We start from the raw sequence: 15,443 nt of genomic DNA, 5'->3' as shown, positions 1-15,443 counted from the left end.
AAAGATGACAATAATCTCCACCAACCATTTTCCTTTACAAACATAACAAAACTACCATTTTCCATTACATACTTATCGGAGCTACCATTTTTCATCCCCTATCACTGTTTTCCCTCTTCGCCTCCATCCCTCCTCTACTTTGGTTCTCTCTCGCTCTCCCCCTCCCCCTCTTCCCCACCATCCCCCCTCCTACAAGGGGAGGTGCCAAATTTTTGGATGGGAGCCATTAAAATTATTGATGGAAATCAAGTATACCGCATTTCATGTATGAAAATGGGTTTATTTAAATATTAGATCAATAATATACACGCTAATCTTACGAACTTATGTTTAATTAAGTTGTATTTAGACTAAATACATATATAGTTCAAATACAAAGCTATCAAGAAAACTCTTTTAATCCATCTACAAATATAGAAAGGTAACATTTAGTGAACAGATGTTGCTAATCAAATTCAATGCCAAGCTCTTGTACGACAAATTCAAATATTGTATTTAAGAAGATTCTAGTTTAGTCCAATTCACAAAGCATGGACTCTACATTGAGTGACGACCATCTGTCCTGTCTTTTCTTGTTTGCTCCTCTTGAATATCTTCATAATCCTCCTCATCTCCCCTCCTACCAGCTTGCTCCTTCCAATATGCAACCAACTTTTTCAATCGAACCACCTCTTTTGAGCTAATGTTTTTGCTTGCATCATTCACAATGGACCGAACTCTTGATGCATATCTAAAGTAACAAGGAAAACAAAAATAAATAAAGATGACATTACAGACTTGAAAAAGGCACACTATCCGTAACAGCAATTTAGCCAATTTAATTATCCCAAGTACATATGCATATATAATATCAGATTCGATAAAGAAAATCAATTTGAATCAAGTTCACCACTGGAATAATTAGAACAACTTACTACCAATATTATTTCAACCTACCTGTAGTAAAACATAAACTAAACTTTGACCCTCCGATAGAAAAACGGACATGTATGTAGGCCAGAAATTTGTGCGCAAAGCTCATACTGAACATCCAGTAAGAAAATCTTACATTTCCAAAAGAAACACAATAGTATAATCATCTCAAACAGTAACTACTCTTAACAAACCTATCCAAACAATTGAATATTCTCTAATTTTGAACCACGCAGTTGTATGTTAACTAGTTCAGTATAAATATCATAGAAATACTTGGAAACTCAAGTACTTTTATGTAGAGTTGTAAAGAAATCATACGTTAGAGAGTTGTAGGTCTCATCCAAATTTGATTCAGCTGGAGAGACATTAACAAACATGAGTGTTTTCGCATTACCACCGAGTGAATCGCTCATTAACATTGTTAGCTTGTGATTCCTGTAAGGAATATGTTGACTGCTAGAAGATAAAGCACTAATGACATCCCCAAGAGCAGAAAGTGACTTGTTGATACTCTGTGCTTCTTTAAGTTGATCACCAACAGAACCAGACTTTTTCACTCTCTCAGAACCAGCAAGGTCCACAAAACTTAGCTGCACATCAGATCATTAGATTGTACTGTATTTACAATCATGCAAGTGCAAATGGTTTTTTTTTTTTTTTGGGGGGGGGGAGGTAGGGGGTGTTCCTTTTTCTTTATTTGAAAAATGAAAAAAGAGTTGTTACTAGTGTCAATACCTAAAAACTTAAACTAGGCAAGGTACATATTACTTCGTATAATTCAAATAGGTGTCAACTCATTATATACTAAAAAAGTTGTTATACCTTTCCCCTGGCAACAGACTGCGTTTGAAGATTGGTACTCTCAATAACAACTGAAAGTATTAGATGAGATCTTGAACTTTCCTCATTCATCTGTGTCCCAGAAATGTGCCTTCGTTCTGATCCTCTCTGAATAATGCTTTTTAACTCCTCAAAAGTAGAGATAGGAATAACCGTTGCATTTTCTACAGCAACCATGCCCTGAAAATTATAAAACAGACATCATATTAAGCACACGTTTACACTAAGCTAGAGACCCAATAATCGGAGAATATAATATAGCAAAAAAATTGCATAAGATAAATAAATTCTTCAATAAGCATTATCACAAAAATTAAAACCCACAACCTATCCACTTTAAGCAATAATACCTTCGAGTCTTTCTTTATATCAAGCTTCAGACGCTTAGCATTCTTTGGTAATAACAAGTCTACAAGTGTATCCTGGTATAACTCCACCATATATGCCTGTCATGTCATGATGAATATTAATAGTTAGGAGATAGGATACAAAATTTGATTTTCAAAATTTATTAGCAGGATCATTGTCAATTTAGGGCAAACAAAAGATCTTGTCGCCTTGAAAGAATTGTGAGATCTACCTTACAGTTTTAAACTATATGGATTGAATATAATATCAGATTCAGACAAGTCATCCAACCTCATAAGAGCAAGTACAAAGGCTTGCGAATTACTTGTTTAGTACCCAAATTATTTGGGAAAAGAAAAACTGTTATGCAATATGCATATAAATATACAATCAAAATAATTACCTTCAATGAAAATGAGAATTTGTTGCTATCACGCCTTAAAATTTTGAAAAGTTCTGCAATAGCTCGAGGTGTCAATCCAGGATTGTTATCTGATCCATATATTGTAAATGTCTTTCCAGAACCAGTTTGACCATAAGCAAATATGCAGACATTGTACCCATCTACAGCTGATTGGACCAAGTACTGCATCAAACCATGAAAGGAAAGGCTAAAGTAGATATAGTAACTTAAAAGAACTACAAAATTTAAATGTCATATGACTAGTTAGTTTAAAATAAACTAATCAGTAGCTTACCCTTGTATCCTCAAAGATATCTTCTTGGGTGGCACTGTCATCAAAGACACGATCATACATGTGTTGTTTTGCTTTATCATCCTTCCATGGATGTTCGACAGTGAATTCATCCAAGCCCATTAGCACTTTTCTTTCCTTTTCAAGCATCTCTTTCTCATTTAAAGGCCTTAAGCGGCAAAACACTCTAACCTTGCCTTTCATGTCTGTAGTTTAAACAATGGTTAATCATGTATTTATCATTTAAAATAAAATAGACTGGAGCTATGTGCTATATATTGTGACATACAATGTCCTAAAACAGCTTCAACTTGATAATTTCAAAATTAACTGAAGAAATTATCAGTTCATTCCAACCTTCTATAGTATTAAAATATCGCTTTCTTAAAATTTGTTCTTCCTTATAAAGCACTTCTAATTCAGTAAGTTGGGCCCCTTGCATCTTCAAGATGGCAGCAGTTTGCTCATTCTTTCTATCAATATCCTGAAAGTAAAACAAAACTTAACAGGTAGAAATGCATCCAATCAATAAATTTCTGTGCCATGAGGATATAAATGTTACATTTCCTTCTAGGATTTTGGCAAATTTATATCCAACTCCCACACACATGGGAAATATTTTAAGACTAAAAAGGACATGTACCTCTCTCATTTCCCTCAGTTCCTCTAGTTCTTTTAAGTTATTCTGAAGGGCAGAAAAATCTGCATTTCTAACTGCAAGGGTTGACTCTGAAACAGCCAATTCATTGGTAACCCTTTCCAACTTCATTCCAAGTTCAGACATCTGAAACTTTAAGGCTCTGCATTCTTGCTCATAGCTTTTCTTCAGAATTTTCACCTACATTTTGAGCACCACTCAATAGTCAATTCACCAATCCCATTACTATGTAAAATCAACTGCTTATTCCTACTCATACAATACTACCTCTTCATCTTTCTTCCTTTCTAGTTCAGTAATTCTCTGTTCCAAAATGACCTTCTCATTTGTTAGTCTTTTTGTCTTTTCCACAGCCATATGCAACTCCTCATTACGAAGTTTCAATTCGTCTTGGAGCTTGTGCAGCGGCTGTAAAATAAAGCGTAGTGCAAAAGGGTTCATCAATTACAAACCAAGTAAACAAATTTATAATTATCATATGTAAAATCAAAAAGATGAGAAAGAGAGTTATTTACTGGCACCATACTTCTCTGTACAAGTCCTACCTCATTTACTGTTACAGCCATGTTCCCTTTGGCATTGTTCTCTAAAGCTAGATTACTTAACTTAGCCAACCTAACTTCCACCGTCTTCTTCTCTAGTAGAGCAGCCTACAATATTCAAATGTAAAAGCATGTAAGGTACAAGAAAAAAAAGATAACAATAATTAAACACCAGTTTTAAAAGATTAAATATAAGACTAGCCTGAAGAGCAGTATCCTTTTCTTCATATAATGATCTAATTCTATCACGGTCCAACATAACCTCCATTAAGTCTTCCTTCTCTTTCCTCAAGGCATTTTTAAGACACTCCAATTCTTCTTGTGTTTTCAACTCCTGCTTTTGCTTCTCATGCAATTCTCCCAACAACTAAATTCAAGTACGTAACTCATTAATTCCAATGAAGTTTACAAGAAAAAGAAAGATGTAATAAGCACTACAGAATGTGATGAGGGAAATATGGAATCAATATCAATAAATAATTCTCTTTTCAAGCTTACTTGATTAGTGTTCTTTTGAGATTCTTCAACAGCTTTTGATAAATCCTGAACACGCTTCTCATACACTTCTAGACTAGGAGGCTTAAAATTGTTAGAAACATCTCCATTTACAGAACCATTAGCAACAGATCGAGCTTTTGAGTAACGGCGTAACATGACATCATTTATGTGTGTTTGAAGAGCAACACAGATTTCTTCCCCCTGCACAAAATAAAAAGATTCACTTTTCACCAAAAAATATAAAACTAAAAATAAAAGATTAACGTGTCTTAGAACCTCCTATTCCACATTTCTTTGCAAAAATACAAAATGAGCGATACTCATCTCTAAACTCATAACCACCCTAAGTTTGAACCTAAGATCTACAAGTTCAACACCTCAAGATTTAACCATTATAGTGCCTACTTAAAGACTTGGACCACATAATATTAATCTAGTTGATGGAATATTAATTGAATGTCTAAAAACAGGAAAGAAATACACAGGAGGAAGATGACAGAGTTGTCTAAACCTGTTTAGTTTCAAATTGAAATATGTGAAGAACACCAGCAACTCTCATCTTGAAAAATACAGCAGTATTGCTGCTGCCAAACTGCATTATGTCTCTTAATTCGGCTGAATGTAAATACTCCTTGGGAACAGGACGGAAAAAGTGAACCTACATGAATGAGGGCATCGATTAATGTTTTGCGATAGAAAATTGAATTGTAATAACAGAAACAACTGAACTTTTTGAATTTCTGAAAACAAGTTTTTTTTTTTTTGAATGTCAAAACTTACCCCACGCTTGTTGATACCCAAAACTATCCGTCCAGGCAAAAGTCCAATTGGATCATCAATTTTGCGAACACTGAAGAAAATTGAACTCCCATAAGGAAGTGTCCTCAATATTCGAAGAAATTGTTGTCTTGCATCATCTTTTGTAAGGTGTTCCTTGATGATTTGACAGAATAATTTATAATCAGACCAATTTTTTTCCACAGCAACATGGATTTGAAAACTAAATAAAATCATGAATAAGAAATTAAAATTTGAGATTCTGACCATGGAACGGTAACGAGAAAGAATATCCAATTCCCATTCTCGTCTTGCTCGAGTAAGTGCAATTTGCCTAGGAAGGAATCGTTCTAGGAGAGTATTCCAGTCACTAAGATGATATTTACATTAATCAGCAAAATTTTCTATAACTCAAATCCTCTCAAAAAAAAAAAAGTTCTCTAATGTTTATGAAACCAAAAACATTAAGAGATCAAAAAGTTATGAATCATTACATGTATTGGAAGGTCAAAATGTTAAACACAAAGAAGCCCACGTAAGAAAACTTACGTGCATGATTCAGGGCTACAAACAAACCCAATCTCAGCCAAGATCTGTAATGCAGACAACTGCACAGCATCATCTCTTCCAACAGGATAATTGCCCAAAATGTAATCATGTTGTAACTGCATAAAGCATAAAAGTTAAATATACACCAATTTTGTTAAAGCCATCGAGGACAATTCAAACCAGATTACATACTTGAAAATAGGAAAGTTGTACAAACATTGGATCCGTTACAGCTTCATCGGACTCCCGAAAGAGCTTCTTTTTAAATATGAGCTTACATTGTAATATCTCCCCTTTACTTCGATCCTTGGCTGCCTTGATTTCCGCCAGCAGGTCACCAATATACTTATTATCATCTAACCCAATGTATTCCTCTATGCGGCAGTAGGTAAGCATTAGATGATAATGTCAACTAATCTTTATGTAGAAAAATTATCAAGAAGTAGAATAGATACCATTCCCAAGATCAGCAGACTTGGAACCATTAACAACTTTACGACATTCAAACAGGCTGAAGCTAGAATAAGCTGATAGTTTAATTATATTTGCTAGCTCCTGAAAAGAAAAAAAGAAATCATTCCCATTAACCACATCAGCTCAAGAAACCTGCTTAAGAAAATTACCAGCAATCCAAGGAATAAAACACAATTTAAGTTTCACGGATTCAATGCAGCCAGCAAGAGATTACCATATCATTCATCAACTTAAATCTAAATTCTAAGTAGGGCAAATGCACAGGTAGCAAGATTTAGTAAGTGAACCTCCCATCCAACCATAAAATTCATACAACTAAACCTTAACCAAACAGATTCAGTTTATTCCATCAGCTAGTAGAAACACAACGCTCATTCCAACCACTGTACAACGAAAACAGCAATGTACTCGTCTTTAATTTGTAAAACAATTAAAATGAATTCCATTTCCACTAAAAATAGAAAGAAAATGAGTTCTTTTTCATCTTTATCACTCTTTAGCTCAATAAATATTCTATAATAAAGCATATCTATTTGTCCTGAGTTTAAGTAATGTATTCAGAGGATGACAGCATAGTCTTGGCCTTTATACACAATAGAAGTTGAGTGAAAATGTGATAATTTATTTTCCTATAACAAAATTACACCTATACTGATGATAGGGACTTTAGTACCTCTACGCACAATAAAGGGTTGACCGAAAAATGTTATAATTGATTTTCCTATAACAAAATTACACCTCTACTGATAATACGGACATTAGTACCTCAACAGCATCAGACACAGTTGTAGTCATGTCATATGTTATTTCTTCAAAAGTTTCATCCAAGAAAAACACAATAGTTGTCAGCTTTCGATTAGTTAAAATAGCTTCAATTTCTTCACGTCCTGGTATTGTATTGCGGGAGCCAGCTTTGACAGACCGCTTCAAAGCATTTAACGTATTTAATGCAAGTGTTTGGACCTCAGAATCATTGGCACTGTGGGCGACATTGTGAACATACTCAGATAAATATCCACCAATGTCTTTGCTAGGAGGCATGGAAGATGCACATAAATACATCAGTTCCCATGCTTTGATCAAGTTTTGTCTGTAACAACCAAACCGATGATGATAGCTGGCATCAAGCAAGCCAAAAGGAAGGCACATACAGAGAAAGGAATATCTTAGAAAGGATAAGGATACCTATCAGGATTGTTCCTTGTTTGTTTGGAAATCTGAACAAATAATTCATCTCGAAGCTCTGCACGCTTCAAAGTTTGCTTATATAGTTTCAAAACAAGCTCAACCCGTTCATCGAAGCCTACTGAAGTTACTCGTTCAGATGAATCAACTCCCATGTACTTCAAAATCATATGGAACATTTTCATTGCTCGGCTTACCAGGTCACTATTAATTTTAAGTAGTGAAGTTGGAATAGGATCCTGTAATAGCAAATTCCTTTAACTTAGATGTTCCCTTTGGTCTACAGAAATATTCTGCCGAAAAAGAGCGAATTATTACCTTTTGGAAACACAACATATCCTCGAATGTGAACTTTTCTCTAACTTGAGTGCCTACAGACTTTTTAGAGAAAAAACTACGCTTTCCAGAAGAATTAATCTGTTTCTGCATCATTCTTAAGAATGCTTCCACCTATGCAATTGACATTAAATCAGAATTTCAAGAAGCACTTATCCAAAATGAATTATAATCCTGACATGAATTCTGGTCATGTTTTTCAAGCATAATCAAAAGAAGGTGATGCCTTTTCATTTGCAGAAAATGCTTAAAGCTAGAAGATGTAGTAGCCCACCTGAAATCTATCAATCAAGGGTATTGCACCAGCAAGTTCTGCAGGAACTGCCATGGACAATGCACTTGGTGTACTGTTTTAAACAAGAAACAGAATGCAAACAGTTAGAAGGGGAAAATAAAAATATTCTCAATAAGCGAAGAATACACATATAATTATGTGCGAGTGTGTGGTAAACAACAAAGGAATATCTCTGATTCTTCCTCCTTTCCGTTCTCAAGGGAGTAGAAGTTAGTGGGGAGCAGAGAAATAAATACAACATGCTGTTGAAGTTGGCGACTTACTTCCATGTGTGTAATGAAGTGTCAGATAAACTGATACGACAAATATGGAAGATATAAAAGGTCACAAGCTAACCCCAGAAATGGCTCAATTCTAATATACAGTTCGGTATAAAATACTAAAGAGAGAGGTATACATGAGGGGAACTTACGAAGGTGCAAAGTTGGAGCCATCACTGTCGTAATCGTCCCCATTTGAAACAGAAGCAGCACTGTGAAAAGGAACTTCTTCATGCCCATTGCTAGAGCTAAAGGAAGACCTACTTGCTCTCATACTTTGGGTCATGGATGGCAGCGTGTCAATGGGCATTTGACGGGAATCTGCAAGATTAAAACCAAGGATGCTCTGCTCGTTCCTTTGTGCTCCTCAATTATATAAGGACTACAGGAAAATGTTGATTTCTGAGTAGGGATTGCACTACTCAAGCCTAACCATAATATTTATCCAAATCAACTACAGTCTGCAGTAAAACGAGAACAGCGAGAAAAAGAATTAAAAGATAAAACAAAAACGGAGATCAACTCAAAAGAAGTGCATATAAATGGGGGTTATAATAGGGGCAATCTGCAAATTCCTACTGCACTAATTGTACTGTTTAAACAGGACAAAGAATTCTTGGATCGATCACGCAAATTTGCTAAGAGATTGAAAAAAAGGAAGGATAGATGACAGAAATCAGAATCATCGAAGAGATAAAAATAGGTGGAGTAGAGAGAATATAAAGGAGGGTACCTGGCAATGGCACTGCATTGCAACCCAGGGGCCAAGGCGCAGAAAACAGTTAAGAGAGATCTATGGGTGAGTACTGAGCTGGGCCTGAGCGGGGGTGGCCGAAGCTGACGGAAATGGAAAACCAAAAAAGGGAAGACAATGGTGAGAGTCACGAGAGAGTTATAAATGGACAGTAATAATATATAAAATAAATGAATAAATAAACTAAATAAATACTAACCATCAACCACTTTGAATGAGTGTATTGTAGAAACACAACTCATTTTCATCTTTGCCGCTGCCGTCCGGATTTCAAAAAATCAAAATTCAAATGAATGAATTTTGTTTAATAAAATATTTTTATTTGATAATCATCATTAACATATAATAGTAAAAATAAAAATCATAATTAAGTATTTATATATATATTTAAAAGATGAATGTATTGCAATTATACTCTTTTATTATTCAGTTTTAATATTTTTAATCTTTATAGAATCCATGTAAATAAATTAATGAAATTATCTACATATTAAATATTTTTATTTTTATTTATAAAATAAATGTTTCATTGCTTTATAATAACAAAGATGAATGTATTGCAAATTTATATTTTTTATTATTCAGTTTTAGTATGTTTAATCTTAACCATATTATCAATGTATTAAATAATATTATTATTTTAGTTATAAAATAAATATTTCATACCTCTTTGCTTTATAATAACAAAATGTTTCATATTTTTTTGATTTATGCTAACTACGATTTTTTATGTTTTTATTCTTAATTTAAAATAATAAAATATTGCTCATTAATTAAATGGAACAATTTAAATTATAATAAAAGTGTAATCAGAATACTTTAAAATTTTATATAAATATCTTAAATTTTAGTTTAATTAAATTTAGATGTGTACCACCAACTTAATAATGATTTCAATGTATTTAAATCATTGAATTAACTATTAATTTTTAAATTTAATGTTAAAACAATAAATTCAAAACTTTTAGTTTTAACATTAAAAATTATTTATATTTAATTTTAATTATTTTTTCTAATTTAAAATCACATACAACATTATTACTTAAAAGTAAATTCAAATTTTATCAAATAATCAAATTAAATTCAAAACCAATTTATCTAATTGGGATGAAATTAGCATAATACATTTTCTAATTTTATAATAGTTTGTTTTCATAAGCGAAACAATTATTGAATTATTAAATCATTCAATTATATTATAGAATAAAGAAATAAATTAAAGACAAATTTGAAAAAAAAATAACTTTAACTTCCTAAAAGTAATTAAAATATATATATTCACATTACAAACTTTTGACATTTGTCAGCATTAAAATTTTCCCAAATTTAAACAAAATTTCAAAACGGCTTTTTCATATTAATATCACTAATATTAACGTTTATTCATTTGTTTTGGTGAATAATGTTTATTCATATTTAAATCATACATATTAATTATATTACAAGAATAATTATCAATATAAAAAAATAATTTTTACCCCATTATCCTTCTCCTTAAATAAAAAAATTTATTATGCCATTTATCCTCAATAATTTTTTTATTTTACAAATAAATTAATAGAATAAATACATGTCAACAAATGTAAAAATTAATTTTAAAATCAAATCAACTAGAAAACACTCTCATAACTCACACTTATCCTATAAATAGTTGTTAACTTCTTTATTATTTTTATAAGTTTCTTCATTTAAATAAATTTATGAGAGAATTTTTATAGTTTAAAGTTATTAATATATTATTGATATGTAATAATATATATAATATGAAAAGTCTTTCTTTATAGCTCTTTTGAATTTCTTCATTTGATTTTATAGTTTAAAATTATTTTATATAATATAATATATTATTTGAAAGATGAAAATAATATTATTTTTATTGATTTGGAAATTACTTCCAACTTTCCCTCCGAATTTTCCTAACATTTGCACCTACGTAGCTTATCATGGTTAACTCATTAGCTCATAATGATTTACGAGTAAACTTAAAATCCAATCATTTACTATTACTTTTTCTTAAATAAAAAATTATTATGTCTTCAATATAATTTTTTATTTAAAAATAAATTAAGAAAATAAAAAGATACTAACTTTTAGATACACTTTAAGAAATTAAAATTTTAATTTTATTCCTATGTTAATACCCAACTTAGACGTTAGGCCCAAATTCAGTAAATTGCATCGACCACCGAGAGGATCTAGTACAATCAAAGTTTATAAAACAGTCAATCTAAAACAGTCTATATTCAAACAAGTTGGTGAGTTATAAACAAAACGTTTTAGTTTAACTTTCCTAAGTAACGGTGACTTCTTTAAGAAAAGTTTAGTTAATTTTTCATGTATTTATTATTCACAATTTTTTATTTTAATCTGGTATCGAAAAAGTGATTTTTACTTGGTTTTAATAAAACTATATTTCATACATTAATTAAATAAAAACATATTTTAAACCCTAAATATGAGTCTCATGCCACAACATAAATAAAATAGTACAATTCCAAAATAATAGATATCATAAAAATAAGCCTAATAATACTTTCATAAAAAGGAAATGTTTTCGAGCCCTCTGTATATTGCGTCTACATCCTAACCTAGTGGGTTATCTATAAAGATGGAAATAAAATGATGAGTGAGCTATGAAGCTCAGTGTGAGTTCTGTCATAATGGAACCAGTGCAAACAACATACAAGTCATGCAGAATATCAAATTATAGAATAAATCACAATTAATTAGCAATACAGAATATTGATAATTTAGATAAACTAATCAACATAATATTTCAATGTTCATAGACATGTAATTGCTTATGAATGCAATGCAACTTCGATTTAACTGTTAAAATGTCCTACCCCAGCACTACACACCACAGTAGGAGTTCCCCAGAATTGCTCTACCTTTACACCACGTTGTGGATAAACCACTAATCATTGCAGATGAACTGCTAATGATAAATATATTGATGGGTGAACCATCCATTTGTGCAGATAAAAGCTGCTAATATGTTGTGGATAAACCACTGGTCGAGCATATGCCTACCGACTAAAATATTGGTGGATGAACCATCCATTTGTGCAGATAAAAGTCGCTAATATGTTGTGGGTAAACCACTAATCAAGCAAATGACTAGTCAAGTAGATGAATTACCGACTACTTCCTCCGTACAAACGTCCCACCCCATTCAATGCAACATGACATGCTATAACAATTAAGTACGATAGAATTAACATGCTTATATCAAGTATATACAATAGCAATTATTATGTTTATAGCAAATCATAACAGTAGCAACAAACTTGTTTATCATATGTTCAATTTGATGATAACAATGCAATCAGTATCATCATGGTTTTTCATAACAATATCAGTATATCAGAAATATAGTAACATTAGATATGTAACAAACACATATCCTGCATTCACAATAATGATTCAATCAATTATATCATGGATTCTAGCATCATTCATATTATCAAAGGCTTAATTGAATAAAATAAAATATTAAAAACAATTCGGGGACCATTTAGGGACTAATTTGTACAAAACATAAAATTCTAGGCAAAACTATAAAATATGAAAGCATAAGACACACAGCTGTGTGATCGGACCGTGTGGATGAGTTACATAGCCATGTGGCTAGGCCGTGTGAAAATTGCAAAATCAACCTATAAAGGAGACACGACCGTGTGGCAGGTCGTGTGGAGGGTCTTAAGCCATGCAAGAATCGATAAACCTAGGGTTTTAGGGGGACATAACCGTGTGGGGGGGCTGTGTAGCCCTATCCTAAGCATGATTTTGCCCCGATTGCTTGTAAAAGAACACGCACCTATCTCCGAGACCTCAAGCGACGTTCCTCATGTTTAAGTCTAATATAGGGTACCTAAAATGTGTCTTTCAAACAACATTTATACACGGGTTAACATTTGATTTCAAAATTTATCAAGATTTTATCGAAATATTTGGCAAAAACTCAAAAAGATTGATTAGATTGAATGAAGGATTAGTTTCGATTAGAAATATTACAAAAATTCGAAATCTAAACTTTGAATCAATATGTGCTTATTGAACTTGATGGAATTACGAAAGCTATTAATGAAAAGTTCAACAATCAACAGAGAATCGATTTATATGAAATTGATTCAATTATGGGAAGCAAAATAACTTTAGCAATTGGGGAGAAAATATTTTGCCAATAGGAGGGTGGAAAAGAAAAGGGAGAAGATATAGAAAGAGGAAATAAAATTTTAATTGGGATTGAAAATAAAACAAGAAACCTAGTCTAATTAGGAAAAATTTTTGGCTAAATACCTTGGGTTTGAAACCCTAGAGGCCACAAGAGCAATTATCCCAAAATTTGGGTCAAATTTTAAAAGAAAAATAAAAGGGATGTTTTGAGGATGGGTGAATCAATCCTCTGCTAAAAAGGGGAAGAAGTGACGTTTTAACCAGTTGAGCTGCTACCTGTAAACTCTAAATTATATAGATTTTTTATAGTTATTTTGGCACCTTTTTACTAAAAAAATTATGTCAATACCGAATATTTGATATTTAATTGGGTGAATTTTGTTTAAATTGAGAAAATGGGCATGATTTAGTGAAGTATGCAAATTTATGCTTTTATGTATTAAATTTTTGCATAATTTAATTATTTCATGTTACATAATAATTTACTTTATTTAATTGTTGCAGTGGGACCATGGAATACTTCATGTTTCGTTGTAACTAAAGTTGTCTATGGGTCAAGCTGGGTGGCCCGAAAAATGGGAGGGTTTGGGCAAAAATATAAGTTAAAAAATTGGATTTGACAAAAAAATAAGGTACATTTAAAAAACGGGTCGAGCCTCAAGTAAGGCTTTTTTTTGCCTAGGCCTTGCCCGACTTGGCTCAAATTTGCAAAAAAAAACCTGTTGTTTTGCTGTTTTTTTTCATAGTTTTGTTGTTGTTTTCCCACTTTTTGCAAATTGTTTTGCTGTCATTTCACTATTATGTTACTACTATTTTGTTGTTAATATTTGAATATTTTATAACACTTGCTTTTTTGTTAATTTTGCAATTATTTTAGAGGCATTTGTTTATTAAGTTGCATTTATCTTAGTGTTATTTAAGTATAAAGACTTTTTAAATTTTATTTTAAAATTGTTGGCAAAAATTCGTTTTAATATTTTTAGTGTATTGTATTTTTTTTAAAAATTATATAATTTTTTTTTAAATTAATATGGTCGAACTGGGTCGAGCTCGAGTTTTAGCATTTTTATTCAGGCTAGACTTGTGCAATAATTTTGGCCCATATTTTGGGCCAAACCCGAACCTATCAATCGAGCCTAAAATTTTGTTAGGACTCAGTCCGACCCAACCAATGGACAACTTTAATTGTAACATAAATATTACAAATAGCTTGTCACACTTATAGATAAGCCGCTTTAAATTTTGATAATTTTGTGTTGATTCTCTGCTTGACGTTCGTACACCGTGGCACGTTAAAAAAAACCTTTTCATATTTGATTGAGAAAATAAATACATTATCCATGGTTTAATTATTAAAACAAAGTGAAAAGGATGTGAATATAGAGAAATATTTTATTTAATTACTTGACTTAAATAACTTAATTATAACGTAAATAACAAATTTCCTAATAAAATTATTTAGTAATATTTTGGGATGAATTATAATTTAGTAACTTTTTAGACTATATGGTTATATGAAACAATAAAAAATGAAAAATATTAATAAAAGTAATATATAATACAATACGAAAACAATAAGAAAAATGAAAAAATACATGCAAAAAGTTATATTTCCAAATTTTTAGAATTGATATAGTATATAAAAATTTAAATAAGCTTGTAAAAAAAACTAGCAAAAGTATATTTAAACAAATTAAAAATCCAATTTCCTAAAAAAATATTTATTTTTATATATAATATGGAAAAATTATAGATTATATAGATAGAAAATGGGATGTAAGTAAAATAAAAAAAAAATGTTTAATGGCCAATAGAATACTAGAGAAAGAAATTGAAACAAACTCATTTCCATTTTTGCCGCTGCCGTCCATGCTTCAAAAATCAAATAAATGTATTTGTTATACATCATCCATACTAGAAAAAGCTCCAACTATTCAAAGATATTTTATACATCATCCAAATGGAACCAAAAGCATACAAACAATGCACTTATTCAAAGATATTTATCCATTACCCAAATGGATAGATTTGTTATACATACCTCCACCTTGCTAAGAGGTCGTCTATAATGAAACTCCTCCAATTGAAAGCTAAATGCATAGAAATAGAACATATAATAATAAAATTTTAATTTATTT

The 15,443-nt window shown here is 31.4% G+C and overlaps 1 protein-coding gene across 1 annotated transcript; it reads right to left on the bottom strand.

Moving 5' to 3' along the window:
- Positions 1–316: 316 nt before the first annotated feature.
- LOC107937836 (kinesin-like protein KIN-14E) lies at positions 317–9,282 on the bottom strand. The gene is made up of 24 exons (XM_041089491.1): positions 9,106–9,282; positions 8,525–8,833; positions 8,092–8,164; positions 7,800–7,931; positions 7,482–7,720; positions 7,062–7,386; positions 6,278–6,377; positions 6,015–6,196; positions 5,823–5,938; positions 5,541–5,643; positions 5,277–5,429; positions 5,008–5,154; positions 4,497–4,697; positions 4,201–4,365; positions 4,002–4,106; positions 3,724–3,864; positions 3,442–3,636; positions 3,156–3,282; positions 2,802–3,004; positions 2,507–2,689; positions 2,106–2,201; positions 1,738–1,935; positions 1,234–1,505; positions 317–730 (listed from the first exon to the last, which is right to left on the bottom strand). The coding sequence occupies exons 2-24, from the start codon at positions 8,680–8,682 to the stop codon at positions 538–540; spliced, it is 3,807 nt and encodes a 1,268-aa protein (XP_040945425.1). The 5' UTR covers positions 8,683–8,833; positions 9,106–9,282; the 3' UTR covers positions 317–537.
- Positions 9,283–15,443: the final 6,161 nt, after the last annotated feature.

The sequence above is a fragment of the Gossypium hirsutum genome, chromosome D03 (assembly GCF_007990345.1).
Source record: "Gossypium hirsutum isolate 1008001.06 chromosome D03, Gossypium_hirsutum_v2.1, whole genome shotgun sequence".
Taxonomy (NCBI): Eukaryota; Viridiplantae; Streptophyta; class Magnoliopsida; order Malvales; family Malvaceae; genus Gossypium; species Gossypium hirsutum.
The sequence above is the reverse complement of the archived record's forward strand: the minus strand, read 5'-3'. Positions and strand labels throughout refer to the sequence as shown.